Genomic DNA, 26,660 nt, shown 5'->3' on the forward strand with positions numbered 1-26,660 from the left:
ATTTTTTTGTTCCGTGTTTATGAGTGACTTCATCTTCATTGGAAGAAGAGAGTTGTATGGCAGAGAAAATGTATGATCATGATAGGATGATGATCATCATTGACAAGAAGAAGAGTTGCGGTTTTGCTGTTCAGTTCTCTCGTGCAAAATTCCTTTCAATCGAAACTTTAAAATTTCAAACACACAAAAAAATTCGAAGCACGTGCGTTCGAGTCAAATCATCAAACAACACTTTTACTCGCTAGACACGGAAAGAATTCAAAAACATCATCATCCAATATTTATTATCTTGAAAATCTATACAAACCTCATCTAATTTAATCATCCGACATCACCTAGATTTTACTCCGTAGCTTTCATCAAATCTCCTCCTCATCACAAACTCTTTCTGATTCAATTTTTAAAACCAGCCAAACTATACAACAATAACAACAACCTTCAAAATGGATGGTCCTCTCGAAGTCTTAACTTCTCATCTCAAATCAAAAGCAAATCCCATCACTTACACCCCACAAAACATCATACTTGATGCTTCTCATTGTTATCCAAGCGATACTCGTATCAAATTACCAAACAATCAACAACTTTCTTTGGCTCAACTTTGGTTTATTCTCAAGAATGATGATTTTTCAGCCTATTTGAAACAATGTAAAGAATACAATATCAATTCCGTTACTTTCCCTATCTTTCAATCCATCAAGCAACATTTCAAATCAGAGTTAGGCCAAGAGATTGATAGTCATTTGCTTGTCTTTGGTGATGACTCGACCTTGCAGAATATTCAAAGTAGTAGTAGCAGTGGTGGTAGTGGAGGTGTTATGAGTGGTAGCAGCACGAGTGGTGGTATCCTTGCAGGAAGTACCACACTCGGGTCGGATCTCTCGAGTGCTGTTGGTGGTGGTGCTTTAGCAATGGATCAAAGTACAAAGAAGAGAGATTTCAATGAAGCAAGCTTGAGTCAAGGGGATCAAGATCGTGGTAATAAGAAATCAAAACCATTTCATATGCCATTCTCATCGGGTGCTATGAGTAGTACTTTTGAATTTGGAGAAAAAGAAAAGGAATCTAAAAAGGAATTTATTCAATTCCTAACCAATTTGTTACCATCAGATGCATCAACAAGTATGAATGTAGATGCCTATCTACCTTATCTCATCTATGATCGAAGTCATGTTATTAATTATATTAATTCTAAGGAAATTCCATTTAGTACTCGAATTACACAAACACAAATTGAAAAGGAATATGTTGATAAGAAGAATTCATCAGAACTCGTTGCAACCAATCCGAATGGATCATCAAAATCTTCAGTGTCATATTTTACCAATTGTTTGGATAATATCAAAAGATGTAAAGAACATTTTGTTCACTACAAGAAAGAAGAACAAAAGAAAAAGAAAGAAAGAGAAAAGAAAGAAAAGGCTCAAAGTTATAATCAAGAAAATGTTAAATTGAATTACAATGTGAAGGGTCGATTTGATGAAAGAAATGTTTGGCAATCAGAATTTGGAAATGAAGATATTTTGAATGATTTCCAAATTAACACAACAGGTTCCATGATGATGGATGCTAGTGGTAGTGGTGTTAATGGTGGTAATAACAGTAGTAATGGCGGTGGTGTTGGACTCGGTGGAGATTTATCAACAGCGGCAGTTTCAAGTACATCTTCTTCAACTAGTGCCTTGAATCAAGAGACCAATAACACTCGATCGAGTCAACCTTCATCAGAAGCAAGTTCCAAACAAAAACCAACAACAACCGATTCGAAACATGCCTCTAAAAAATCATTACCTATCATTTTACTTCCACCTGCTCGATCTTCACTTCTCACTCTTTACAATGTGAAAGATTTTCTTCAAAAAGGAACATTTATTACTACTGAAGATAAGAAGAAGAATTTAGATCCAAATTTACCAAAACCAAAGGAGGTGATCATCAAACATCCAAAATCAAATCAACAATTTCTTGTGTTGGATACAACAAAGAACTTTCAAAAGAAAGATTGGGATCGAGTTGTTGCAATATTTACAATTGGACAATTATGGCAATTCAAAGATAGTAATAACTGGTTCTCTACAGATCCATCTGTAATATTTGCAAAGAAGAAGGGATTTACTCTTGTCTATGACAGCGATGCTTTGGCACCAAATCTTCAAAATTGGAATTTAGAAAAATTATATATCAGCAAATCAGAAACAAAAAGACACACCGACAGTACTGTTGCAAGAAAGTTTTGGAATGCCATTGGATTGGAGTAGTGAAAAAAGGGCAGTATTGAGGGAGAATAATGGAAGAGAGTTATCACAGTGTATGTTGTTGATCAGATGCAATTCTCTCTTCTATTTGTAATATTCCAATGAAATTAAATTGGAAATTGAAATGTGTCCTTCAGTAAAACGTTTTACTGAAGGACACATTTCCAGCAATTTTTTTGTAAACAAAATTTAAGAGATATTTTTGTTCGCTCAACGGCTTTCAATTAAAAAAAATTGACCATCCATGTCTTTCGATTCGACGTCGTGTTCCTTTTTACCCCTTTCAATCATCACAACAGTTGTTGTTTTCGAGAATAATTCTCTTCATAGGAACAAATCTCTTCTTGAATAGTCACAACAAAAAGTTACATTGAGAATTTCATCACCAATCAAGATTGACGTTTTTTCTGGTAGCGACGACGAGTTTTAATTGTTCTCTTCTTCAAATAATCAATTTTTGTAAATATTTACAATATTAACCATCATCATTGTAATAATCCTGTACATCCATATTGAAAAGAATGACAAAACCAAACCATCCTCCACAAATTCCAAGCTACAAAAAGAACTGTGCTGAAGAGAGAAGAGACCACCATCAACCTCTTTGCACAACAACTCATCCTAACCATCCAATCAAAAACAATTTCTCTAATGCGAGCAAGACTCCAACGACACTCAACACTCTATCCAATACACTCATCACGAAGAAGAATGATCACTTAACAACTTGTTTCATTTCTCGTAAAGCACTCATTCACTACATGATTCATGAACCCTACTCTACTCTTATAATAGATTGTAGAGATAGAATTGAATATGAAAAGAGTCATATCATGACTTCCATTCAAGGTCATTGGAATGATTTTAAAGAGAGGAATGGTTCTTCCCAACTAACTTGTATTAGTTCTATCAATACCGTACACCATCATCCACAACAATTACAACTCCAAGAACACTACTACTATCACGAACAAATACTTCTCAAATGTAAGGAACATGTCGAGAGAATCATTCTCGTGTACGAATCTCAACAGCAGCAACACGAAAAGAACACTTTTGAAAAAAATTTGAGAGAATCAAATAAGGAAAATATCAATAACGTTGAGCCTCAACAACCTCAACCACAACAACAACCTCAACAACAACACCACCACTCGGAGGGTGATTGGAATTACATAAACCATAGATCTAAAAAACAACCAAAGATCTATATTCTTGTGGGTGGATTTTCGGAATTTTATCATTACCACTCCAATTTATGTTGGAATTTTGAAACCATGAAAGAATTTTGTATACATGAGCCTCACAAAGAAATTCCGATGAAGGAAGAAGAATATCATGATCGGTTGCATCAAGACAATCATCATGACCATTCCCTTCATTCTATGGAGAAGTCAAATACTATCACTCCTCATCACAACGAGTATCGTGATGTCATTCCTCACCTCTCTAGAGTATCGACAACCCTCAATTCGACTGCTACCATGGTTACTACTACGACAACTTCTACCTTACTACCCTCAATGAATGATCGTATTCGACATGCACATCAATTATTATTTTCGAATCTCTCTCAACGAGTTATTTGTGAGAGACCCACGAAATTATTTAATAACCTATATTTGGGAAATGTTCAAAATTCAATGAATTTCCAACAACTCTCTGAATTAGGAGTTACATGTATTATTAATGCCGCAGTTGAATGCGAAAATGTATTTGAAAACATTAACTTAAATTGTACAAGGAATACCATTCCATCCTCGTCATGTGAATGGACAAATAATATCATCAGCAATGATTGTACAAATGACAAGAGCAATAATACCAATGCTAATACGAATGACAATCCTTCTAATCATAGAATTCTCTATTGCAACATACCAGTACGTGACTCTGAAGATGAGAATATAAGTCTCTATTTTGAGAAATGTTTTCAATTTATTGAAATGGCCAAAAAAGAGCAGAGAAAAACTCTGGTGCATTGTTTTATGGGAATGTCTCGATCTGCTTGTTTGGTTGTTGCTTGTTTAATGAAATTTAAAGAATGGTCACTCGAGAAGGCATTCAAATATGTAAAGAAGAAGAGACCATCCATCGAAATCAATTGTGGATTTATGAAACAGTTAGTAGAATTAGAAAAGAAATTATTCAATAACGAGAATACATCCACTACTGTAAAAGCTTCACGCCCTGTGTTAGTCACAGCAAAGAGATCCGCAACAAGGAAAATGATCCCAGAATTCATTCTTCGTGAACAAGAGTCATCTTCATCACTCCTAAGGGGAGATGTCACTCCATTCTCCTCCTCTTCATCATCGCCACCCACTCATCCACAAACACCACCTAACCGCGTTACAAGTTTTGAAAATCAATTTGAAAGTAAAAACGACGATTGATGTTTCTCAAGATATCGGGAGTGCAAACCTGTGTGCGTCATAATCCACTCGAATCGGCATTCGGTACCATATGTTGATGTGGAGTGACAGTAACATGTTATCTCTTCCTGCAACGACGACGACGGCGCTTTACCTTAGTTCGTCGTCGTCGTCGTCGTTCTTCAAACAACACCAAAAAAATTACGATAAAGGTGCAGAGAAGAAGAAGAAACAATTGGCTCACTCGCTCCACCTCTATCAGAAAAAACCATTCGCTTGTTTTGAATAATACCATCATCCCTCAGCAGCATCTATAATGCCGAAGAAAGGGGTTGCAAGGGAAACAGAAAAAGCTCCCTCTGTAGAGGAGCAATTACAGCACTGTTTGGCCGAGATTCAAAACAAAGCACTTGAGATTGAAGGGTTGAAGGCCAAAACGAAAGCCTTGCAAACTTATAAGGAGATGTATGAAAAATTAAAACAAGAACACGATGCTTTCGTTGAAGAATTGAAGCAGCGCGAAACAGAATCTGTAAGTATCGCTTTCTTTTGATATGATCGGAAATTAACAAACCTCCTATTCAGATTCAAGTAGCAAATTATCTCCGAAAGGATTTGGAATTAAAAAACCGAACAATTTTGCAAAATCAAAAAGATCTCTCAGAAAATACACAACATCATAAACAGCTTGTTAGTAAATTGGAGAAACAATTGGATGAGGCAAAACAGAGGTTTTCTGAGGAATTGCAGTCAAAGGATACGGAGCTCTTAAATTTAGAAAAGGCTTTGTCTTTACAAGATGAATTAAAGGTAGGTGTATTTCAACAAGAAGAAAATTATATCAATCTAATACTACATCAGAAAGAGTTAGAAAAGTATAAACAACTGTACCATGAAAAAGAACAAGAAAACGAGCAAATAAGAAAATTTTTCGACGCAGAATTAACAAAATCCAAACAAATATTTATTAAGGAAACTATGAGATCTCGAAAAGAAGAGAGTGGAATTCAAGAACAGTTCGAGAGGGAAGTTGAGGAACGAGCTCTCCAACTCATCGACGAAAAAAGTAGATCAATCTATGAACAAAACATTCTGTTGAGGGCACAACTTGAAGAATGTCAACAAGAGCTTCGCGAGTGCACACAAGAAAAAGATAAATATAAGCAAGAAAATAAGAATCTGACACGGACTATCGAAATGAACAAAGATCTTCTCAAAGAATATACAAAACAATGCTTCAACTTGTCAAAAGAATTACGAACAATGAACCAAAAATATGATACTGAGAAAGTGTTTGTTGATTTAGAAAAGAGGTTTAACGAAGAAAAGTATGAATTGAAAGAAAAATATGAGCAGCAAATTAAAGATTTGGAGAAAAAACGAGATGAGCTTTCAAGAATTTTACAAGTACGAAATCGAGAGCTGAATCATATAAGGAAAATTGGGAAGAGACTCCTCGAACAAAGAACAGAGTTGGAAATGTTTTTTAATGAGGCCCTTGGTACCGTGAAAGAACAATTGAAAAATCCTCCAAGTAGCAATGTTGTCACCTATGCAAAAACTCAAGAAGGAGGACAGATCAATCAATCTCTACCACCAATTTCTAAATCTCCAGTACTTCCTCCAGATTCCCAACATCCACAACCATCATTTCCATCTCTTTCTTGGCAAGATAAAGAAAAGGTGCTCAAAATTCTTTTCGATAAGATTAATGGAATTCCTTCGAAAAATCCAAACAGCGCTCAACCACCTAACAAACCCCACCTCAATAATTCGTTCCAAGACAGCCCAAAGCCAGTGAAGCTTAAACTTCAGAATTCGTTGGCAAGTTTGAATCAAGCTTTTCGTACTGGAACACCGTCAAGCAATCGATCAACAGATTTTGGAGACTGATGCTCTCTTGTAAGCGACCAGCAGAAGGAACTACTTGCGATTGACATTTGCCAGAAGTGACAACACCATGAACCGGATGGAGGTCTCGAGAAAGAGTCTTTCGAAAGACGTTTTGAAAACCTTTATGATCATCATAAAAAATGTCCTCCTCTTCATCATCCACAAAAATCATTGATTCGTATTTTCTTCCGAATGATGTATGTGTCGTGTCGGGAGCATCATCAGGTATTGGAAAGAAAATTGCTTTGGAATTATCAAAATTTAGAACCAAGTAACTATCAATTATTATTTGTTCATATTTATTTTAATTAATTTTAATCACCAAGTGTGGTATTACTCGCAAGAACTAAATCATTATTGGAACAAGTCTCTCAAGAATGTATTTCATTGGGTGCATCCTCAACACTTGTGATTCCTTGTGACGTGAGTAATGAAGAGCAATGCAAGTAAGTGAGTGTGCTCTTATTGATCAATATTGCTGAATCTTCTATCATCAACTCTACATCTTTCATATATATTGCCATTATTCTCTCATAATATTTTCAATTGATTGGCCATTCTTCTTATAATTTTATGATTTTGATTTCTTATCATGACAAAAAAAGAAATGCCATTCAATCCATTCATTCCAAATACAATGGTCGTTTAGATAAATTATTTCTCTGTGCAGGCATTAGTGGAAGTATTCCATTTGAACACATTCAAGACATGTCCATATTTGAACAAATGTTTAAAACCAATGTGATGGGATACATTTATCTTACTAAATTCTCATTACCATTATTGAAACAATCCAAATCTAATCCACATATTTGCGTTATGAGTAGTATGAGTGGTGTAATTCCAATTCCTATGAGAACCGCTTATTGTATGTCAAAATTTGCTGTGGAAGGATTTTTTAGAACATTGAGAACTGAATTGAAACATACGAAAGATGCAAAACATATTTGTATTACATTAATATGTCCAGGATGGTAAGTAATGTTGAGGGAATATGTTGTGTATTTAAGAGGCATAATTATGGGAAATTTCATGTGAACATGGATACAATGACCTTAATAACATTTTTTGAAAATGTTTACATTCTGAAATGTGTGGTGATCGATCATCATCTGTTCGTTCCTTCCTTCTTCTTTGAATTCAACAACATTGAATTTCACTCATTGTAGGGTAGACACTGACATTCGAAAACATCATGTCACTGAACATCAAACCAATTATGACAACGGATCCAAGATGATGAGTGTTGAGGAATGTGTTAAAAAAACATTGAAAGCAGTGCGAGAAAAGAAAGGAACTCAACGTTTCAAAACACTCTACCATTGGTCGCCAATCATTTATGAACTCTATCCAAAATTTATTGAAGATTTAACGGTGAAAAAAACTGGATTTTCTCAATTAATGTATCGTGTGGAACATAACTCTCAAGCAGAGCAGTCGACCACAAGTAGACCATCCAAATTGTAACTTTTTTTCCAATTTCTTGAAGAAATAAATTTTTGAAAAAATGGCTCCAAAACGTAAATCGAATGGCAGCTCATCGTCCAGCAAAAGCACCACACCTACCAAAAAGAAGAAGAGAGATGAAGGAGAAGAAAATGAATCAGGAGATGAAGTTGATGATTTAGCTTCTCCTGCCAAGACCACTGTATCAGATCCGAAGGAACTCGGATTATTGGAACATGACTATGATCCCGAGACTCATTACAAATTTATTAGTTTCAACGTGAATGGAATAAGTGCATTGATGAAGAAGGAGAATTATATTAAATTATTGGGTGATTCTGAAAAGCCATACTGCATTTGTTTGCAAGAGACTAAACTTACTGCTAAAAATCAGAGCAAATTTGAAAAGATTCTTCCAGGCTATACCGCCCATTTCAATCATTGTGTAGCAAAGGTAGGTGATTCAAGTGCTTTGTTGATGATTTGGACATGTTATTGTCAAACTAATTGGTGTCATCATTGGATGCCATCGATCTCATGTTTGATCAAATGATTGACCAATTTCCAATTGTTTCAATGAATAGAATGGATATTCTGGAACTGCTGTTTTTACTTTAGATTCACACCCACCTGTTAAAGTATCCTATGGTATGGGAATTAGTAAGCATGACGATGAAGGTAGACTCATTACAGTAGAATATGAAGATATTTATTTGGTGAACACCTATGTTCCAAACTCGGGTCAGAAACTGGAAAGACTTGACTACAGAACCACAGAATGGGATGTTGACTTGTTAAATTATTTGAAAACACTCGAAGCAACCAAACCTGTAAGTTCTTGAAATTTGTTGTCAACAATCAATCACATCATCCTAAAGGTGGTTTGGACTGGAGACTTAAACGTGGCTGTATTGGACATTGATGTTCACAATCCAAAAGGAAACAAGAAAACTGCTGGATTTACCGACCAAGAACGCAAAGCCACACCCATTGTCAAACATAATTTTATTGATTCATTTAGATTATTCAATCCCACCACTCCTGATTGTTATACCTATTGGGGTTACAGATTCAACATGAGAGCAAAGAATAAGGGATGGAGACTTGATTATTTCATTTGTTCTCAAAGCTTGAAGGAAAATATTGAGAGCAGTTATATTTTGAGTAAGGTTCTTGGAAGTGATCATTGTCCAATTTCTTTGGTTTTGAAGAAGCCCAAGAAGGGAGGAGTAGTAGCCAAATGGGGTTACAAGTAAATGATCATGTCAACTCTTATCACCAATGAATTGATTGACCAATCAATTGTTGAGCGAAGAATGTAGTGGTTTCCAAATTAAACAAAAAAAATGCTAAAATCATCCTCACGTGTGGTGTTATTGCGAGAGGTTGGAGCCAACCCTAATAATCTCAAATTGAATAAAATCACCACCACCACCACCAACAATGTCATCCAAAGACACTACAGCTCCTCTCGCCACATTAAATTTCAAAACACTACAAACGTAACAACTCGGGTGTGTCACGATGATTTTCAATTCGATCATCATCATCTACAAGTATCATCATTGCATGAGGTGATCAATTTTCAATCTCGTTACAAGAGCGCTCCAACAATCAGACACTATCACTCGTCTTCTCTGTTGCTCAATGATGTATCCACACCCTCCAAATCCGAAAAAAGTCAAACGAACGACACTCATGATGGCAAGTCAGAATCATCTTTGGGTCCACAACCATCACAACAACAACAACAACGTGATCACCCTCCTGTACCACCTCAGCAAGATGCATCCGATACTCATCGAATCACATCATCCAATGACCCACATCCAAGTAAGGCTCATCACTATCATCATCACCAACAACAACATGAATCCCATTCATCTCCAAAACAAACCACCACTCCGAAATATTCATTCAATTATCAAGATTATCAACAATGGATTGGGAAGGCTTACAGTCTAATGGATCGCGTCAAACAATATTTCGATCAATGGTTTTATAAAATGTCCTATTATGGAAAATTTTACTACCAAGGCCTCCGAAGCATTGTAACAGACACCAAAAAGTATATGGCGTTGAAAAAGGAAATTAACAACAACAGACCATTTCACTTGGCAAATAGATCTGAAATTCTATTTACTACTCAATATTCTATTGAGGTATTGAAAGCCATTCCATTTATTGTATTAATATTTCCATTTTCAGTTGCTTATTACATTATGGCATTTATTTTTCCAATTTTATTGCCTTCACATTTGGTTTTGCCAAGAAGAAAGGTGCAAATTTTAAATAATATCAATAGAATTAGAAAAGAGCAGAAAAGATTGATTATTGAGAGATTACTGCAATTTACAAATTTAGTGAATAACAAATACATCAAAGTAGATGATGAGTTAATGGAACAATGCAACCAATTCACAAACATTTTGAGAAATATTTCTAAATATCAAGATTCAAAGGCTTCTTTTAAAACTCATCAAGAAAGAAAAGAATTTATTTCCAAACTGTTGAATGACATGAAAAAGTTGGACAGAACTAAATTTGTAGACCAATATCTTAAATTCCATTTCATGTCTACTACTCTTTTGGACGATATTTGTAGATTTGCATTGATTGGAAGATCTCATTTGGGAGGAATTAGTGGCGCCATCAAGGAGGACAATACTTCCTCAATTTTGGGCCTTAGAAAATACGATCCAAACATTTTACAACAATTAATATTCAACTTTTTAGATGTTCTTGCTTCACATGAGCAAGCTCAAGCTCTCACTCCTAACACTGTTAAGATGTACCAATTGAATAGATTTATCAAGCAAATGAGAGAAGATGATAAATTCATTTTCATGGATGAGGAGCTGTCCAACGTGTTAAATACGAAAGAGGAAACTCCAATCAGAGAATGGCTGAAAATATGCTATGTGAGAGGTCTCGTCGATGACCCAACGTGTTACGGTGGTGTGAATACAGTGCTGATCACATCCGATGATTTGAAAATGGCAGGAAAGCATGCACCTCAAACCTCTACTACCACAGTAGCAAGTATTCCACCAGAAAAAGTTCAAGAGTTAATTTCAGAACTCAAAGAGTTGCATGCACTCTGGTACAAATTTACTGAGAATATCAAATCTAACGAATTACAAATCATCACTTGTGTCTTGTTAAAGTAAAATATTGTTTGCAATGTTTGGATATTTCAACGTGTTGTACAATTGTGTGGCATATTGCGCGTATTTGGCATCTTTCTTTGATTTCACAACGTTTGCAAGACATACCTTGCAACGTGCCAACAAGTCTGGATATCTTAACGCGCACTTGCAGAGACCATTCAGTAGCAAGTTCATGTTGATATTCATATTGGCAGTGAGAAAATTAAGCCTTTTCATCAGCATCATCTTTTCATAAACGATTAATTCGAGGCTTTCATAAATGGATTGAATGACCTTAATCTTGGTGTTTGGTTCACTCACAATTTTTCCAAATGCGTAACACACGGATTGGAATAATTTGTCATTGTTGCTGTGAAGAACTGTTTTCATCTTGTTGATAATGGCACTGCTACTACTTGTGGTTCCACTGAGATGAGTGACTGTATTTGAAAGAGGAGCTGTGGTCATATTCGTGTAAACTTTGTGAACTTGTTGTGTTAATTGTTCGATAATAACATCCTCATAGACATTTCTAGTGTGTTGTTGTGTTTCAATTGGACCTGTATGAATAGTTTGTTGACTTTCACCACCATTAATTTTATCAATCATGATGGGAATCAATACTTGCATGTATTCATCATTGATGCATTTTGAAAAATAAATTTTCAAGAAAGTGTTCACATGACTCGAATAGATAGGATCAGAGAGTTCTGTCAAGATGTGAAAAATATCTGTAAATGAATGTTCATTCACGAGACATGGTAACAGTACTTGCACCAAGTGATGAACTTTGTATGGAATGATCGCAAATATATTGAAGATCGTCTTGTAGGAATATTTGTAAACATAGGAAAGATCATTCTCCACAATAAAGGAATGATTTAAAATGAGCATATTCAATAATTCCAAATGCAATAATAAATTTGTTTTAAAGTGAGTCCAATAAATTGAAAAGAATCTTTCAATCAACATATTTGGATCATAAATGAAGGTATAGGAGTGATGAATAAAGAATTTCACACATTCTAATAGTACCAATGCGCATGAAGAGGTCACTAATGGATGATTACTATTCGAGATGGTTAAAAAGATTTTCTTGAGAATTGGAAATATTTGATTTACAAAATTGGAATCTCTGAAACAAATAATATCCATTTGTGAGATAGATTCGAGTAGAACACTTGCCATATATGAAATACTATCACAATCATTCAATTGAAACAAGTATTCAGATTGCTGCATAATTCTTAAATTATATTTGAGAATAGTTTGTAATTGTTGTTTGGAAAGAGAATCAAAATTTTGAAGTAATTCTTGTTTCAAAATACTAAAACAATAATTCGATTGAATTGTATAGGATGAATGATGTTTCACTCGATTCAAAACAGTATAGATGGTATTACTATTTCCTGTTTTAGATGATCCTTGAATGATTAATGGATGAATGGTGTGACCATCACATTCATAGATTTGAATTTTTGTAGAATCAGAAATTTCAAATTTGTGATTCAAATAGAGAACATCAAGGAGTGAATTCATAGATTTGTCTTGAATAGGAATTAATTGATCTAAGAGTGAAGTTTCAGAACTAGACATTCTAGTATAATATTCAATATATTTCACATAGGGATTTTGTTGTTCGTTGATTTGATGAATTTGTGAAATTTCACTCAATTTTATATTAGTCAAGATCAATAGGATTAATACTTTGATTTTCTTTGTAGTTTTAGTATTAATTAATAATTTAATTAAAAATAAAATAATTCCACTGTGATTAGTGAAATCAATGCCTCGGTTTACACCAACAGGTAATGTTATAATTTGATAACATTCTCTCAATAGATCATAGAGGTCACGTGACGTCAAATTTGGTTGAATTAATTTTTTAAATAATAATGTCGGATATATTTGAGTAATTTGTATCGGAGGGACATATTTTAATTTCTCAATATATCTTTCGCTGTTCTGTGCAGGTTGATTCAATGATGAATGAAAAATTAAAAAATAATTTTGAATTAAACTTTGATCTGTATTTTGTGTGGATGATGAAAGAATGGATGATTTGGAAGATGATGGTGAAGGTGGAGGTTGCTGCTGTTGAGACATTTTTTGTACTTTTTTGACCATGTATGTGAAGTGAAGCATGGACAAGAACCAGTCAAAGATCTCTACTTGGGGTTCGAACTCATATGAACAGCAAGTATACCATCTTACTCTGGTGGCGTGCCATGAAAATTCGTTTTCTCAGCTGTTCAAGAAACTCTAAAGTTGTTGAGAACACACACTCCTCATAAAAATGCAAGAAGAACCATCCATCACTCCAAGAAACACTCCCTCCACTCAAACGCTTCATCAACACGAGTATAGAAATTACATTCAATTTCGAGAAAAGATGATTCTCCGAGACACTAAATGTTTTGTTTGTTCTTCTCCTGAATTTAAAGATTATTCCTTGGAAGAGATTTTAGAGAACAACAAGGCTTTGATGGATAGCGACTCAATGGCAAAGGTAGAAAATCAAATTCAATTTTTGAGAGAGACTTTGAACAGTGATGATGGATTTGTATGTTCCGATCAGGAAATTAAATTCAAATTATTGCAATTTACAGAACAATTGGAACAAGTGGAAATTCATCCGAGAGAATTATTCATACCCTCTTGCTCCTTGTATCAAAGAGCCTACAAGTATTACTTTGCTGATACGAGAAATGATGCATCCATGAGTGGTTTTCATACTCTGAACAAGATGATGCTCACTACATTGTTTATTGGACTTCCTTTCATGCTGAAACACTATGCCATTCGTCGAGTGTGCTCTTCCTTGCTTGGCACTATTTTTAAAGTAAGCCAGTAAGGAGTGGAGAGGGTTCCTTTCAATTCTACCAAAAGTAACTGCTTAATGGCGTTGAGGCTTTTTTAATGTCTTGTTGATGGCCCATCAAGTCTCGAGAATAACTTTAAAAAAAACACACAGCAATACTAGCACCACCGCACCACCTGCACCAACTGCACCAACACCATTCATTAGAAATGTTAGGACGAATGGTTCAGGCTTCAAGACCACAACAATGGTGGCTACTAATAGTAGTATTGATCGTTATACTCTTGCATGCAAGTACTGTATTCATTCAATTAACAATGGCATGGTCTTTCCTTGGTTGGAGTTTTGGTGAAGTGAGTGAACACATTGAGAAGGGAAAAGAATTACTTGGGCACTATAAGAAACAATCCGATTGGTCAAATTGTTGGAGAGATGCAGTGAATGAATTGGTTGAACATTGTAAACAGCTTAAAACTGATGAAATGAAAAGAACTAAACTGGCCATCCAAATCACAAACTGTCATTTGAGCAAATCAGGTCTAAGGACCTATGAATGCAAAGACTACATGACCATTCAAGAATGTACAAAAGACATGATCACCTCTCCCATAGCCTTCAACAGCTACACAGAATTTAGCACCCATGTGGACAATATTTGCTTTTTTATCAAGTCAGAACTTTTTCAAGAACAATCCGATCAAATAATTAACAATTTACTCGATGAAACGATTCGAACCATGAAGAGTATTAGTTCTCTCAATGAAAAAGCTCTGAAAACAAATGAAATCATTCAAACCTCAATGGAAATTCAGGAAAAGATTCTTCGAGGTCAAAACAAATTTGATGTCACTCTCAAGACAATGAAGAAGCTTGAATATGAATTTTTTCAAAACTTGACACAGGAATTTCTTAAAGTGAATTCCCTCTCAAAAAATCTCTTCGATGAGCTACATCATATAGCAACGGAGCAATCTAAGCACAGAACACAAGTGGAAGATCATTTTCATTCACTTAATAGTGCCAACAAGGAATTGAGCCGTTCCTTAGATCTTTCTCTTCAACAAACAAAGCGAATGAGTGAAGATCAAGCAGCTGTCATACAAACATTGGATAGTTTGAATCAAAAGCAAAACGAGATTTATGAAATTTCTTCACTTTCACTTCGACAACAGGATCAATTACTTAAAGCTCAGAATGCACTCCAAAAGCTTCAACAAGATCTACACACTCTCACTTCAAGAAAATTGGAGTCTATTGAAGTGAAATCTCTAAATATTGAACATGGATTAGAAAAAAATATGGAATACCAAAACTTGCTTTTTGAAAAACAAAAACAAGCAGAGCATCAATTGACTCAACTACAAGATCAACAACAGTTATTGTTTCAAGACGCAAAGAGATCTCTTGAAGAATTGCTCAAGTACAATGAGGATACCGCACTAAGCATCAAAGAGCAACATGTTCAAGTTCAGAAAATTATGAATGGCGTCATGGATATCATTAGTGTGAACACTTCATTACTTGGAGAGTATATGGATATCAAATCTGTACTGTTCTATTCACTAGCTGTAGTATTGACATTTTTATTAACCTCTTCCAAGTACACTCAAAATGCTCGGTTGTACATTTATCTTGTTTTTACTTTAAATTTAGCTGTGGAAAAGTACATCTTGTCATCTTTCCTGTTGGACCCACACAACACAACAAAGATCAATTATTGGAAAGGAATTTGTAGACAATTAAGTACCTTGCTGTCATTCCTATGCCTTATTCTATCCTTCTTCTTGTACAAAGATTATAGTCAATTGAGTTTTGAGCAACTTGCTCACCTTAGAAAAGAGATTTTAGATTTAAGGAAAGACAATTTTTCAAATGGTCGTCGTCATCATCAAACCACTTGGAGAGACAATCATCAAACCACTTCTACCTGGAGTGTGAGTGCTTGCCATTCCACTCATGACCATAATTTCTCAACAGTGGTGCATCAATGTGGAACGTACCAACCTGCACCAATACGTTATTCTTCCAAGTTGAAGAAGTTTATGTAAACCTCAATGAATCATTGTAAAAAACATTATTTCCAACTTGGGAAACCCCAAATAACTCGATTATCCTCGCTCTTCGCAAAGAATAACACACATCTTGTTTTCAAAAAATACAAAGAATGAATCAAGTGTTGTTGCTGCTGCTACTTGTGGTCCTCCTGATTGCAGCGATGAATCATGATCACCAAAAATTGACAAGTGTCGGAATTCATGAATCTTCATTGTTCGTATTAGCGAATGCCATCATTGTGGATCCTTCCAATCCACAATACGCATTGGATCGATTGGATTGGAATCAGAGAGTTGCTGCAAAAAATCCTTCAGCCATTGTCTATTGCAAAAACGAGCAAGATGTGGCTCATTGGATTTCCTATGCGAGAAATGAAAGAGCAAAGAATGAATCCTATCACTTTTCAATTCGCAGTGGAAGACATTCCTATGAATCCTATTCAGTGAATAATGGTGGAATTGTCATTGATGTCTCTCGAATGAAATTCACAAAAATTGATCAATTGAACCAACGAGTGACCGTTGGAGCTGGTATGCGAAATTTTGAAATTTATCAATCGTTGTGGTTTCATGGTGGTGGTGGTGAGGATCATTCTTCAGAAGAGGAACAGGCAATGGAAAGATATGCCTTCACTGGTGGAACTTGTCCAACTGTGGGCGTAGGTGGATTTGCATTGGGTGGTGGCTTTGGATATTTAGCGAGACACTATGGACTTGCCATTGACCAATTATTGTCCATTCAAATGGTTACTTTTGATTCCAAAGTATTAACTGTGAATCAAACGAATGAATATAGAGATTTATTTTGGGCACTTCGAGGAGGAGGAAATGGTAATTTTGGAGTCGTCATTTCCTTTACATTCAAATTAATCAAAGCGCCACCCTTTGTGGTCAAGTATGATTTAGAATGGTCCAACTATGATCACCTGGATCAAGTATTTTCCATATGGCAAGCATTGATTACAAAAATGGATTCACGTCTCACGTTTCAATTCACCATTTACAATGGAACTTTTGCATCACAAGGCTTATTTGTGAATGGAAGTGAAGAGGAATTGAAAGAATGGTTACATCCACTCCTCACTGCAAGTACCAACAATTTACGTAAAATGGATTTTAAAGTCTATTCCTATTGGGACAGCGTTTTGGAATATGCAGGATGTAAGACTCTGCAAGAATGTGAAGCCATGATGAAATCAGAACCATCACTTGAACATCCCATCTTGTACAAGACGAAAAGTGCCTATGCCTTTCGTGCATTGTCCAGTGAAGCCATTCAGCAATTTGCAAATATTCTCTCTTCTCCCTACACGTATGCTGCATTGGATCATTCCTTCTCATGTGTTCAATTTGATTCATATGGTGGAGCCATTCCACAGGTTTCTTCTAAGGAGACTGCCTTTCCGCATCGAAATGCTCTTTTCCATGCTCAATATATGATTTATTACAACCAACGGGCACTCACTCCATTGGCAGAGGATTGGATTCATTCCTTCTATGAAAAAACAGCTCCCAAATATCTTTCTAGATTTTCCTATGCTAATTATTGTGATGCACAACTGCGTAATTATGAATATTCGTATTATGGAGAGAATATGTGGGAATTAAGAAGAATCAAACAAAAGTATGATCCTCTCAATTTGTTCCGATATGAACAATCGATTCAGTTTCCTTAGAAGAATCAGAGTAGAGTCGCGATGGAAATCAGCACTGAAGCAAGAAATGAGCACAGTCTCTTCCCTCTTTTTCAGCCTTTCCCGTTCTCCCCCTCTGTTCATTCCCATGCATGCGTTCTGATGTCCCTCACCATATGTTTGAAACAACGATGCTCGTGAGTGCATGCACTGAAAGAGTGTATTCATACAAAATATGAGCGCGAGGAGGCTTTGCTAAGGCTTTGTATGGAAGAAAATAAGATTAAACAGCAATAACCACCACATAAAAATGCCAACAACACCATCTCAGCAGTCTCCATCCCATCAGCGCTCTGTGATTCGGGATGGATTGAATCGAGAGAATGAAGAGAACTCGGAAGAAGAAGAAATTGATGAAGGTATGTTGGGGATTTGAAATCACTAACAACATTATTTCATGAAGAATATTCAGAAGATGAAGAAGAAACGAGTATTGAGGACAGCACCTTCAACGAAGATAACGACACATCAGCCGAAATGGTGTTGAGGAAAAAGTTTTGGGCAAACTTTGAAAGAAAAAAAGGAACCCCTGTGAACTCCGATATTTATTTAGTCATTGACGAAGTAAATGACAAGAGAGTAGATCTCGACCAATATATTCAACAGCTAGACAAAATCAAATGTATCAAAAGGTACACTCCATACACAGTGGTGATACACCAAGCAACAAATATTAATGTACCACATGAGGAACTAAAAAAATTCGGCGAGCATTCTATTACGGTTGACTATAGATTATCAGGAACCTTATTTCATACTCATACCAAAACGTGGCTCAGCAGAACATTTTATGGACCATATGTCGGTAGAAATTTCGTGAGGCAGGTCAAAAAGGACCACCAAAAAATTCAAGAAAGCGTTGAATTTGAAATGCCTCTATTTTTCTCTAGCAATATTGTGGATGAATCGGTCGTACTAGTCTTAGAAGTCATTACAGCATTTAGACAAAAATCAACAATTGTCCATGAATTTTCGTCCGCCTGGACAATATTAAGGATTTTTAAAGAAACAAAATATGGCAAGTCTGTTGACACCATTCCTCACCTAATGTCATATGTTAATGACGAAAATTTTAATGTTTCTAGAGAATGCTTTACATTCGAAGGATCACCTAGGGTTTTAAGCTTTGTTGCAGAGCCTCTCGAGGATCAACTGACAAAGAAAACATACACAAAAATAAGTTACTCCTTTTTCACTCACCCTGAGTTGAAAACAAGTGGAGCTGTAAATTACTTTAGGCCTAACGATATTGTGTGCCAAAAAGATTTTATTCCTGGAATCAGATATAATTCATCAAAGTGTATTACAGATTTGGTAAATCCAAGTCTGTCCGATGCTTTTCAGGCCAACATTGTAGATATCCAATTTACTTTACCAATTCAGTTTGAACAAAAAATTCTAAGTTATATGAAAGATCAACGACGAAAGGAACACGGAGAATTTGTCAACAATGAAAAGGAAGTTTCCTTGGTGAAAAGAGTACTGAGTATTGGTTCTCATAATACCTTTACGTACATCCAAGGACCATCAGAGTCGACCTTAGTTCCTGTTAAGAATGACATGTCGGGAGAGGTTGCAAGCTTGAGGCTCGACAATAATTTTTCCTTAAAGGTTGTGAAGCAGGAATTGTGTGCTATCATTTTTGAAGTTCACTATATTTTTGAGGTACCATTACCTCTAGGTGAATTCAAGAGATCATTCATGGATAAACTAACAGGAAGCAACAAAAACAAAAAGACTGTTCCAGAAATTGACTTTACAACTTATAGTGTTTCAGTGGGGTATTGCTTATTTTTCCCTAACCTCAAGAAGTTTGGCAAAATCGAGCAGGAAGTCATATGTTCACCCGGACTTAGTTTTTTGGGAAAACCTGTGTTCAAAGCATCAAATTTGGTGACAGAGCAGCAGGATCAAAAGTTCACACTTCAATTTAATTACTTTAGCGTTTCGAACGGAGATGTAGAGGAAAAAATTGTGAAGGAAGAAAAAAAGAAACTGGTGAAGCAACAATCCCTAAAGGATGAAATTCAAAACACTTCTCCACCTCCAAAAGTCGGAGCTGCTTCCCATCCAATTGAGGAAGATGTCGCAGTAATTCCGACAGAACCTCAACAAATTGAAGACCCCGCTGTACTTCCACCAGAAATTGCAGACGAAAGTCTCAATGAACAATTGCCGTCAACTCCTAAAAATAACAAAGAGCAATCAGATTATATACTAGAACAGTTAAGCTCTCCAGGGTCTGACCTTGATGCTCTTTCTGTTCCTGCTATTAACCACTACCATGAGGAGAAAGTTGAACTCGGTAGATCTAGAAATCTTACTAAAGAAATTAAACAACTCATGAACAGCCTGAAATTCAATGTTGTGGAAGATATGAACGGAAGAAGGCTAATAGGCGACGGGAAAGAGTCAAGCATTGACAATCATATGGAGCTACAGTCTCATAACATGTATTTCAACTTTCTTTCATTTATGCCAAAAAAGAGTAAGTATTTTGTTGTGTAGAATTGAGCTGTAATTTTTGAGTAGGCCAAAACATACCAAAATCTATTTACTTCAAGTTTCAATTCTTCACATTTTCACAAACCGATACGAGCAAAACGCCTCTGTATCTAGTGGAGCCTACCTCATTTGAAGAGAACGATGTTTATGTGCTATCTTTAAAGAATCAAAATGATTACAATGGAAACTATGGATTACAGCTTAAATTTACACTGGATGCAAGTACTGTAACAGAAGAAGAATATTCCAAGTTTTTGGCGTACCTTCGTAACGATAGCTTGTTTGTCAATACTTTTGACAATGAATCTAGATTTTGTTATGGGGTATTCAGAATTCCATTAGCACTGTTCATGCGAGATCCATCTGAAACAAGTGTACAACAAACACGAGAATATGACGTTATTGAAAGTTTAGAAAGTATAATAACAGACGAAGGTTTTGCTGAAGAGCTGAAAGGCACACATTTGGGAAAGATTGTAGTCACTGTCAGTAACGTGGGCAAGCCTGCCGAATCGCAGATCAACAAATTCGTAAAAGCTAAACAAAAATATGAAGCTACTTCTCGGAAGAAAAAACCAGATGGGCCAACTCTAAGTCTGTATGACCAGTATAACTTCTTGACAAGCCTTAAAGAACCATCATTCAAAGAGATTGAACAAATGAACAACAAACAGCTGATAGAATATTGCTCTTCAAAATTACAGAAGGTTATGGAATACCGCAATAAGGAAAAAACAAATGTAATTCTACACAATATTGAAGAGATGCTCACCTCACACAAAGTTATCTATGCCTCTTTTGGAGAGCTTGAGTATTTTGAAATTCCATTCAAAAATATGTATACTAAGGATCATGCTTTTACTGTAGAGATTGAGCAAAAAGAATTGAGTCTGTCAATGATTGTGGACGAAGAAGAACGACTGATGTTGAGCGACTTTCAACAAAACTGGAAATGCATTCAATTACAGTCGCAGGGAAGTTATGCCTATAGATTTTCGCTACAAAGCAATGTACAATGTCAAATTCCTTTCAAATTCCAATGTTTCTCAGATATGGGAGAAAATAGTAATGTTGAAGAAATTAGAGTTCTGGTTAAAAACAGTTCTGGGTCTATCTTGAAGATTATCAAAATCAGAGTTGTGCCTAGAAGTTTTGTTATTCATCAGGTATGTTGTTTTTTGAATGTATTTGAAATTCATGATAACTCTAAAAGAATTTTGAATTTTTCCATCCTGTGGTTGAAACTGTTGGGCGAGTCACTTACAAAAAGAAAGTCAAGTACTCCCTTGCCGAATTTGGGCATGAACATTTGCATGCGGCTAACATTTTTGTGAAAACCAATGGTAATATTTATGCAAGCACAAGCTCCTATGCAAATGTAAGTATATTATTATTCAATGACAGCAACTTTTTACTTTTTGCAGAGCTCATCATTCATTAGCATCGATTTAAAATCAACCCTTGTCAATAACACCAAATCTTCTGGCTATGTATTGATATTTGGAGACCAGTATTTCCATAGATTAATAGAAATATGGAAAGTGGTTATCATTCCAGTACAAACATTCACATTTGACGCATTAATAGGACAAACAAATTATTCAGAATTCCATATTCCAAAACTTTCCGTGTCGAGTGACGCTTATGTTCGATGTGAGAAAATAGATACTGATCATATCGATTGCTCCTTCGAAGAAGAAACATTGCAAGTCAAATTTACGCCAGATTTAAATGCTGAAAGAGGAACCATCAACTCAATGTTTCATATTCTGGAAACTAGTCATTCAGGAACGAAACTGCTGGCGAGATATTTCTTTAAAATTAATTTGCAACAGCAAACACCCTCAAAAACCTACAATCATGTCATTCCTATCAACTCTACTGAAAAACTTAAACTGTCATTTGTCAATGCAGAACCAAGAACCATCGATTATACAATTTCCTCCAATCATCCTGAGTTGTTAAGATTTAAGGTTGAACAAGTGACCCTCGCTCCTGGGCAAAGGCATGTGATCTACATGAAATTCTTCCCTTGCTTCACAATAGGTTCTCAAGAGATATTATTATACATCAACAGAAAGGAGGACAATCAAACAGTTAAATGTCTAGGTATCAACGTTAAGTATCAATAAATTAGTCGTATTTGAGAGTAGCCAAGAATGCATCAACATCTGAATGGTCTTTGTCCGCCTTGGTGTTGTTGTCTTCAAATAACGTCACGCATAGGCCAGTATTTTCTTCGATTTCAAATCTTTCTCGTTTTCTTTTGCCAGATGTTAATGTTTTTGCAAGAAGAGGAGATTGAAAAAAGAAGGAAGGAGAATTGAAAAAGTCATCAGCAGCGAAATTGGGCTCTGCTGTTGATGTGCTGTTTGGAACACTTCCAAATATTTTCTGTATCGTTGTCGGCGAAGTTGATGATTGTCCTTTGTGACGTGGAGTCTTTGGTGAAGATGATGGAGGAGTAATTTGCATGTTACCATGATTCTCCTTTTGGTCTGATGAATAGTTTGTGGAGGCAGGTGTTGAAGAGTTTGTCGAAAGTGGAGTTTCAATAGGATCTGGAAGCGTCACTGGAATTGGATGAAAAGGGATTGCATTTGGTGGATACATTGGAAAGGGAAAACATGCATTGAGAGGAGGATAAAGAGGTGGAAAAGTTGGTGGCGGTTGAGTTGAGGTCGTGGCCTTCTTTTCTACCTTACTTGTTTTTGACTGTTTTTTGGTTTTTGTCTGAGTGGATGACTTTTTTTGTTTGCTCTGATTGGTTACTGGTACTTGAGAAGCAACAGAAGCTGCTGACACAATTGAATGATTTGTTGTTGACGAGCTATCTCTTGAATGTGAAGAATGAGGTGACAATGCTGAACCAATCACAGAATGATTTGGAATCGTACCTGTACAGCTGGTTGCTGAAGGTGAAATGGAGGGTGTTGTACAAGAAATGTTACCAGTGGTCATTGTAGACGAAGAATTCGAGGAAGAAGAGGAGGCAGTGACATTCGTCTGGACTCGATCAAATTGAGCCATTGAGTGTGCATTTGTACTATTGTGTGAATTCGAACCAATGGGTTGTTGCTGTTGGGAAGGAGGATAACAATATCGAGTGGATGATTCCTGATTCGAATGATGTCCAGGATTAGAAGAATAGATAAATTGTTCTGATGAAACACTTTCTAACAAACTTGTCATTGCTTCCAACAGGTTCGACACTGTCTGTTGTTTCTTGACGTCTCTACAAATGGAATGAACAAGAGCTTGTCTGTATGAATTTTGTTGTTGTAAATTAGAGAGCTGTACATATTCGGTGAGTATTTTGCTTAACCCTTTCAGTTGAGAGTTTGTATCAAAGTCCGCCAAGATCTCTCTTGATTCCTTCTTGAAAGCCTCGTAACTCTCTTTAAAATTCTCTTCTCGTAAATATTGCAAGACTATGAAAGCAACATCACTCCGCGATACTAATTGTGTGTTGTTGGGATCTTCAGAATGATGAGAGAGTTGTGGTTCCGCTTGATTGGAATGGTCTGAAGTGGTGGTAGTGGTGGTGGAGTGTGCGGAGGAAGAGGTGGTGGAGTTGGACCGAACATGATGCGATGAGGAAGGAGGCAGAGCAGCGGAAGACATTTTTTTTAAATGAATTGTGTAACGCATGGTTTACGCGCCAACTTTTGTTTGAATACCTATTTTGGAACCTACCCAAATATAAAAGATGAAAGACCTTTTGATTCAAGCATCATCAGAGAGTGGCGCTCAATCCTTCCACTCCAGTCATGTTTGATTTCAAAACCACTCAACACGTTCAGATCATCATTTGTTTCACACATTGAGCCTTTTGAGTGACAACTCGAATTTAATCTTGTTTTGTCTTTTTCTGTTCTGGCTCCTCTACTTGAGTCGATGCTCTTAGTGAGAGTTGAGCCATTTTCAAAGCACTCTCAAAACTTTTGGCTCCTCCAATAAAGCCAGAAGCATGCACAAAGATACAATCAGGAATTGCTGATTTTTCACTCAATTCAGCATCTCGAATACCTCTCCAATCTTTATGAAGAGGAATTCTCGATGAAAAAGATCCTGGTTCCACCGGCACTGCTTGAACTCTCCAATCTCCTTTCACATCTTGGAAGAGGGCATATTTGATGAGACCTTTGGCATTGTATTTTTCTTCCAAAACGAATAAATGCTCTTTCCATGGACAAAATTGATCAACCACAATAATCTCACCAGATGGATCTACAGATTCTCTTGCGAGGAATGCTTTTTCAACAATGGTATAAGCTGGAAGCCAATCATTGACATAAAAGTCCAAACTTTCAAGAAATTCATTACGTGTGAGTTCAATCGCTTTTCTGAACCCAATATTTTCATCACTTGGTGCATTCCATTTGGGATTAAGCCGACCCACACGATTTGGAAGAGCTGTTGTGATTTTATATTTCAACTCTCCGTCTGAAATTTCAATACCATTGTCATTGGCCTATTATATATCCACGTGTGAAATGATCAAGATGATAATAGTTAGCAACAATTCCAAAAAATTTTACACAAGTGGGAGTGTATGTCCATGCAACGTTGCAATCATGAAGATTCATAATACGCATGAAGTATTTCAAAATCATTTTCCATAACATTTCATGACACAAGATCAATTTTAAAAATACAAGGTTGAATACCTACATCAACATGTTCAATGAAATTTCCATAAACTCTCAAATAAATATCATCTTTCTGCTCGTCTGTTGCTTTATCACCAATTAATTCTTCCAAAATTTGTCTTCCAAAATGTTTGTAAATGAGTCCAGCACTGGACAATCTAATTTTGGTAAATTTATCCAAATTCAAAGTATCCTTAAAACTAGCTTGATGATGATCATATCTGTGTCTTGAAGGATCATAAACTGCTCCAACATCAACAATAATATCACATTCAGCTAAAATTTTCTCATCTCTTGTTCTAATCACAACTCCATCTTTGTATTCTTGTAACAAACTCAACAAACCGATAGCAAGAGATTCATCGCAATGAAAGGATCCACTATGAGTACCAATTTTCTTTGTTGTGGGCTGTTGTTGGTAAATAATATCGGTTTGAATCCGTAAGGTTTTTCAAAAAATTAATAGTTCGTTCAAACATTTTAATAATATATGTGATGATATGAAAATATTTTTTGATGAACCAATTCCGGAGGTATCACCACTTCCGACCACCTACATTCAAATTTTCTGGTATCTTTGAATAGACCATATAAACGCTATTACTAGAGGAGTTCATTCTTTTGTGAAACTGTCGACAGTGATGCAGTTGATGGAAAGATGTAGTAATGAATGAAAGAGATGATGATATTTTTTTCGCACGCACGAATGTGAGAGAGGTGGCCACCCATGACGTGATCATGATTATTTTTGATTTATTCATCATTGAAATGCTGTTCATTGTTGCACCCTCGTTTTTCTTGAATTGAGTGTTTCAAAAATGATTGGAAATAATACAAGTTTGGCTGTTGTGAAAAGATAGCCACTGTACAAGGACATAAAGCCACTGTTTCTAACCTCCTTAATCACACTAATCATGCTTGTTTTTTCATGGTGAGGTTTTGAGAGTATCCTTCGATAAATGGTTTCAATGGGATGACTGAATAGTAAAGCAGCCATATTTGAAATTAACAATTGCACCACCTCATAATTTTTGTAAGGTATTTTCAATTTAGGTATTGTCTTATAAACTTGTTTGTAAATAACATGAAATACCACAATTTCTGTCATTTTGATTCCAATTCCTGTAAAATCTAAAGAATTGTAAAATGATTTCGCCATGTTGAATAAAGGTCCGCTGTTCCACCAATCTTTCACTATTTGCCATAACGTTTTTGAATAAACTTGAGTATGAGGTAAAGCCTCTAATTTTGTTTCAGCAGATGACAATGATGTTTCTTCTTTAGAAACGCTTGTAAAGTCCAAAATCAGAGCCTTTGATTGCTTCAAATACATGGGATATAATACTATATTCATAATGACCTTTGAAATTAAAAAGCCTCCAACACCATATCTCTTTAGAATTGGAGATAAAGTCTTGATGATAAGCCATCCGAGTAATGATTGAGGTATTGCAAGGTACAAATGATATTCCACTCCTTTGAAAAAAGCTAAAATTCCATCCGATTTAATTATTTTCCAAAGATTGATATGGTGGCCATACACTTGCTTATTTGCAGCAACAACAGCAAATGGATGTGCGATCACTCTTGCAAGACAGCTATAAATTGTTACCCTCCAAAGCCTCTTATTGGTCAGAAACATTAAAACGAGATCCTGTCTGTTATTTTCTGATGAAGATGACTGATTCATCATCGGATTGCTGGATTGCAGGACCGATGGTTTGCCAGGGCTGTTTGCTTGTTGTTGAAGGCCTCCTCGAACTCCCGACGATTGATGATGAAGGCTTGGTTTGTACATTTTTTTATTGGGGAGTTG

General features: G+C 35.9%; 14 protein-coding genes across 14 annotated transcripts; 10 read left to right on the forward strand and 4 right to left on the reverse strand.

Annotated features, from left to right (window-relative positions):
• Positions 1 to 443: 443 nt before the first annotated feature.
• Positions 444 to 2,258, forward strand: FDP41_008432 (uncharacterized protein; the record flags this gene model as incomplete). Its single annotated transcript, XM_044712285.1, has 1 exon — positions 444 to 2,258. One exon carries the CDS (start codon positions 444 to 446, stop codon positions 2,256 to 2,258), a length of 1,815 nt encoding a protein of 604 aa, XP_044557938.1.
• Positions 2,259 to 2,776: 518 nt separating this feature from the next.
• FDP41_008433 (uncharacterized protein) lies at positions 2,777 to 4,651 on the forward strand (the record flags this gene model as incomplete). The annotated part of the gene is made up of 1 exon (XM_044712286.1): positions 2,777 to 4,651. The coding sequence occupies one exon, from the start codon at positions 2,777 to 2,779 to the stop codon at positions 4,649 to 4,651; it is 1,875 nt and encodes a 624-aa protein (XP_044557939.1).
• A 295-nt stretch (positions 4,652 to 4,946) lies between these two features.
• Positions 4,947 to 6,523, forward strand: FDP41_008434 (uncharacterized protein; the record flags this gene model as incomplete). The annotated part of the gene is made up of 3 exons (XM_044712287.1): positions 4,947 to 5,162; positions 5,216 to 5,440; positions 5,492 to 6,523. 3 exons carry the CDS (start codon positions 4,947 to 4,949, stop codon positions 6,521 to 6,523), a joined length of 1,473 nt encoding a protein of 490 aa, XP_044557940.1.
• A 140-nt stretch (positions 6,524 to 6,663) lies between these two features.
• FDP41_008435 (uncharacterized protein) lies at positions 6,664 to 7,990 on the forward strand (the record flags this gene model as incomplete). Its single annotated transcript, XM_044712288.1, has 4 exons — positions 6,664 to 6,794; positions 6,850 to 6,969; positions 7,129 to 7,497; positions 7,693 to 7,990. The coding sequence occupies 4 exons, from the start codon at positions 6,664 to 6,666 to the stop codon at positions 7,988 to 7,990; spliced, it is 918 nt and encodes a 305-aa protein (XP_044557941.1).
• A 40-nt stretch (positions 7,991 to 8,030) lies between these two features.
• On the forward strand, positions 8,031 to 9,225 carry FDP41_008436 (uncharacterized protein; the record flags this gene model as incomplete). The annotated part of the gene is made up of 3 exons (XM_044712289.1): positions 8,031 to 8,423; positions 8,554 to 8,799; positions 8,848 to 9,225. The coding sequence occupies 3 exons, from the start codon at positions 8,031 to 8,033 to the stop codon at positions 9,223 to 9,225; spliced, it is 1,017 nt and encodes a 338-aa protein (XP_044557942.1).
• Positions 9,226 to 9,315: 90 nt separating this feature from the next.
• Positions 9,316 to 11,139, forward strand: FDP41_008437 (uncharacterized protein; the record flags this gene model as incomplete). Its single annotated transcript, XM_044712290.1, has 1 exon — positions 9,316 to 11,139. The coding sequence occupies one exon, from the start codon at positions 9,316 to 9,318 to the stop codon at positions 11,137 to 11,139; it is 1,824 nt and encodes a 607-aa protein (XP_044557943.1).
• Positions 11,140 to 11,368: 229 nt separating this feature from the next.
• On the reverse strand, positions 11,369 to 13,224 carry FDP41_008438 (uncharacterized protein; the record flags this gene model as incomplete). Its single annotated transcript, XM_044712291.1, has 2 exons — positions 11,369 to 11,389; positions 11,440 to 13,224. The coding sequence occupies 2 exons, from the start codon at positions 13,222 to 13,224 to the stop codon at positions 11,369 to 11,371; spliced, it is 1,806 nt and encodes a 601-aa protein (XP_044557944.1).
• A 190-nt stretch (positions 13,225 to 13,414) lies between these two features.
• FDP41_008439 (uncharacterized protein) lies at positions 13,415 to 13,972 on the forward strand (the record flags this gene model as incomplete). Its single annotated transcript, XM_044712292.1, has 1 exon — positions 13,415 to 13,972. The coding sequence occupies one exon, from the start codon at positions 13,415 to 13,417 to the stop codon at positions 13,970 to 13,972; it is 558 nt and encodes a 185-aa protein (XP_044557945.1).
• Positions 13,973 to 14,256: 284 nt separating this feature from the next.
• FDP41_008440 (uncharacterized protein) lies at positions 14,257 to 15,987 on the forward strand (the record flags this gene model as incomplete). Its single annotated transcript, XM_044712294.1, has 1 exon — positions 14,257 to 15,987. The coding sequence occupies one exon, from the start codon at positions 14,257 to 14,259 to the stop codon at positions 15,985 to 15,987; it is 1,731 nt and encodes a 576-aa protein (XP_044557946.1).
• A 167-nt stretch (positions 15,988 to 16,154) lies between these two features.
• On the forward strand, positions 16,155 to 17,669 carry FDP41_008441 (uncharacterized protein; the record flags this gene model as incomplete). The annotated part of the gene is made up of 1 exon (XM_044712295.1): positions 16,155 to 17,669. One exon carries the CDS (start codon positions 16,155 to 16,157, stop codon positions 17,667 to 17,669), a length of 1,515 nt encoding a protein of 504 aa, XP_044557947.1.
• Positions 17,670 to 17,937: 268 nt separating this feature from the next.
• Positions 17,938 to 22,324, forward strand: FDP41_008442 (uncharacterized protein; the record flags this gene model as incomplete). Its single annotated transcript, XM_044712296.1, has 5 exons — positions 17,938 to 18,046; positions 18,091 to 20,175; positions 20,220 to 21,358; positions 21,406 to 21,570; positions 21,617 to 22,324. 5 exons carry the CDS (start codon positions 17,938 to 17,940, stop codon positions 22,322 to 22,324), a joined length of 4,206 nt encoding a protein of 1,401 aa, XP_044557948.1.
• Position 22,325: 1 nt separating this feature from the next.
• On the reverse strand, positions 22,326 to 23,816 carry FDP41_008443 (uncharacterized protein; the record flags this gene model as incomplete). The annotated part of the gene is made up of 1 exon (XM_044712297.1): positions 22,326 to 23,816. The coding sequence occupies one exon, from the start codon at positions 23,814 to 23,816 to the stop codon at positions 22,326 to 22,328; it is 1,491 nt and encodes a 496-aa protein (XP_044557949.1).
• A 226-nt stretch (positions 23,817 to 24,042) lies between these two features.
• Positions 24,043 to 25,461, reverse strand: FDP41_008444 (uncharacterized protein; the record flags this gene model as incomplete). Its single annotated transcript, XM_044712298.1, has 3 exons — positions 24,043 to 24,666; positions 24,867 to 25,253; positions 25,402 to 25,461. 3 exons carry the CDS (start codon positions 25,459 to 25,461, stop codon positions 24,043 to 24,045), a joined length of 1,071 nt encoding a protein of 356 aa, XP_044557950.1.
• A 158-nt stretch (positions 25,462 to 25,619) lies between these two features.
• FDP41_008445 (uncharacterized protein) lies at positions 25,620 to 26,642 on the reverse strand (the record flags this gene model as incomplete). The annotated part of the gene is made up of 1 exon (XM_044712299.1): positions 25,620 to 26,642. One exon carries the CDS (start codon positions 26,640 to 26,642, stop codon positions 25,620 to 25,622), a length of 1,023 nt encoding a protein of 340 aa, XP_044557951.1.
• Between the last annotated feature and the right edge of the window lie 18 nt (positions 26,643 to 26,660).

The sequence above is a fragment of the Naegleria fowleri genome (assembly GCF_008403515.1).
Source record: "Naegleria fowleri strain ATCC 30894 chromosome Unknown tig61, whole genome shotgun sequence".
Classification (NCBI taxonomy): domain Eukaryota; phylum Heterolobosea; class Eutetramitea; order Acrasida; family Naegleriidae; genus Naegleria; species Naegleria fowleri.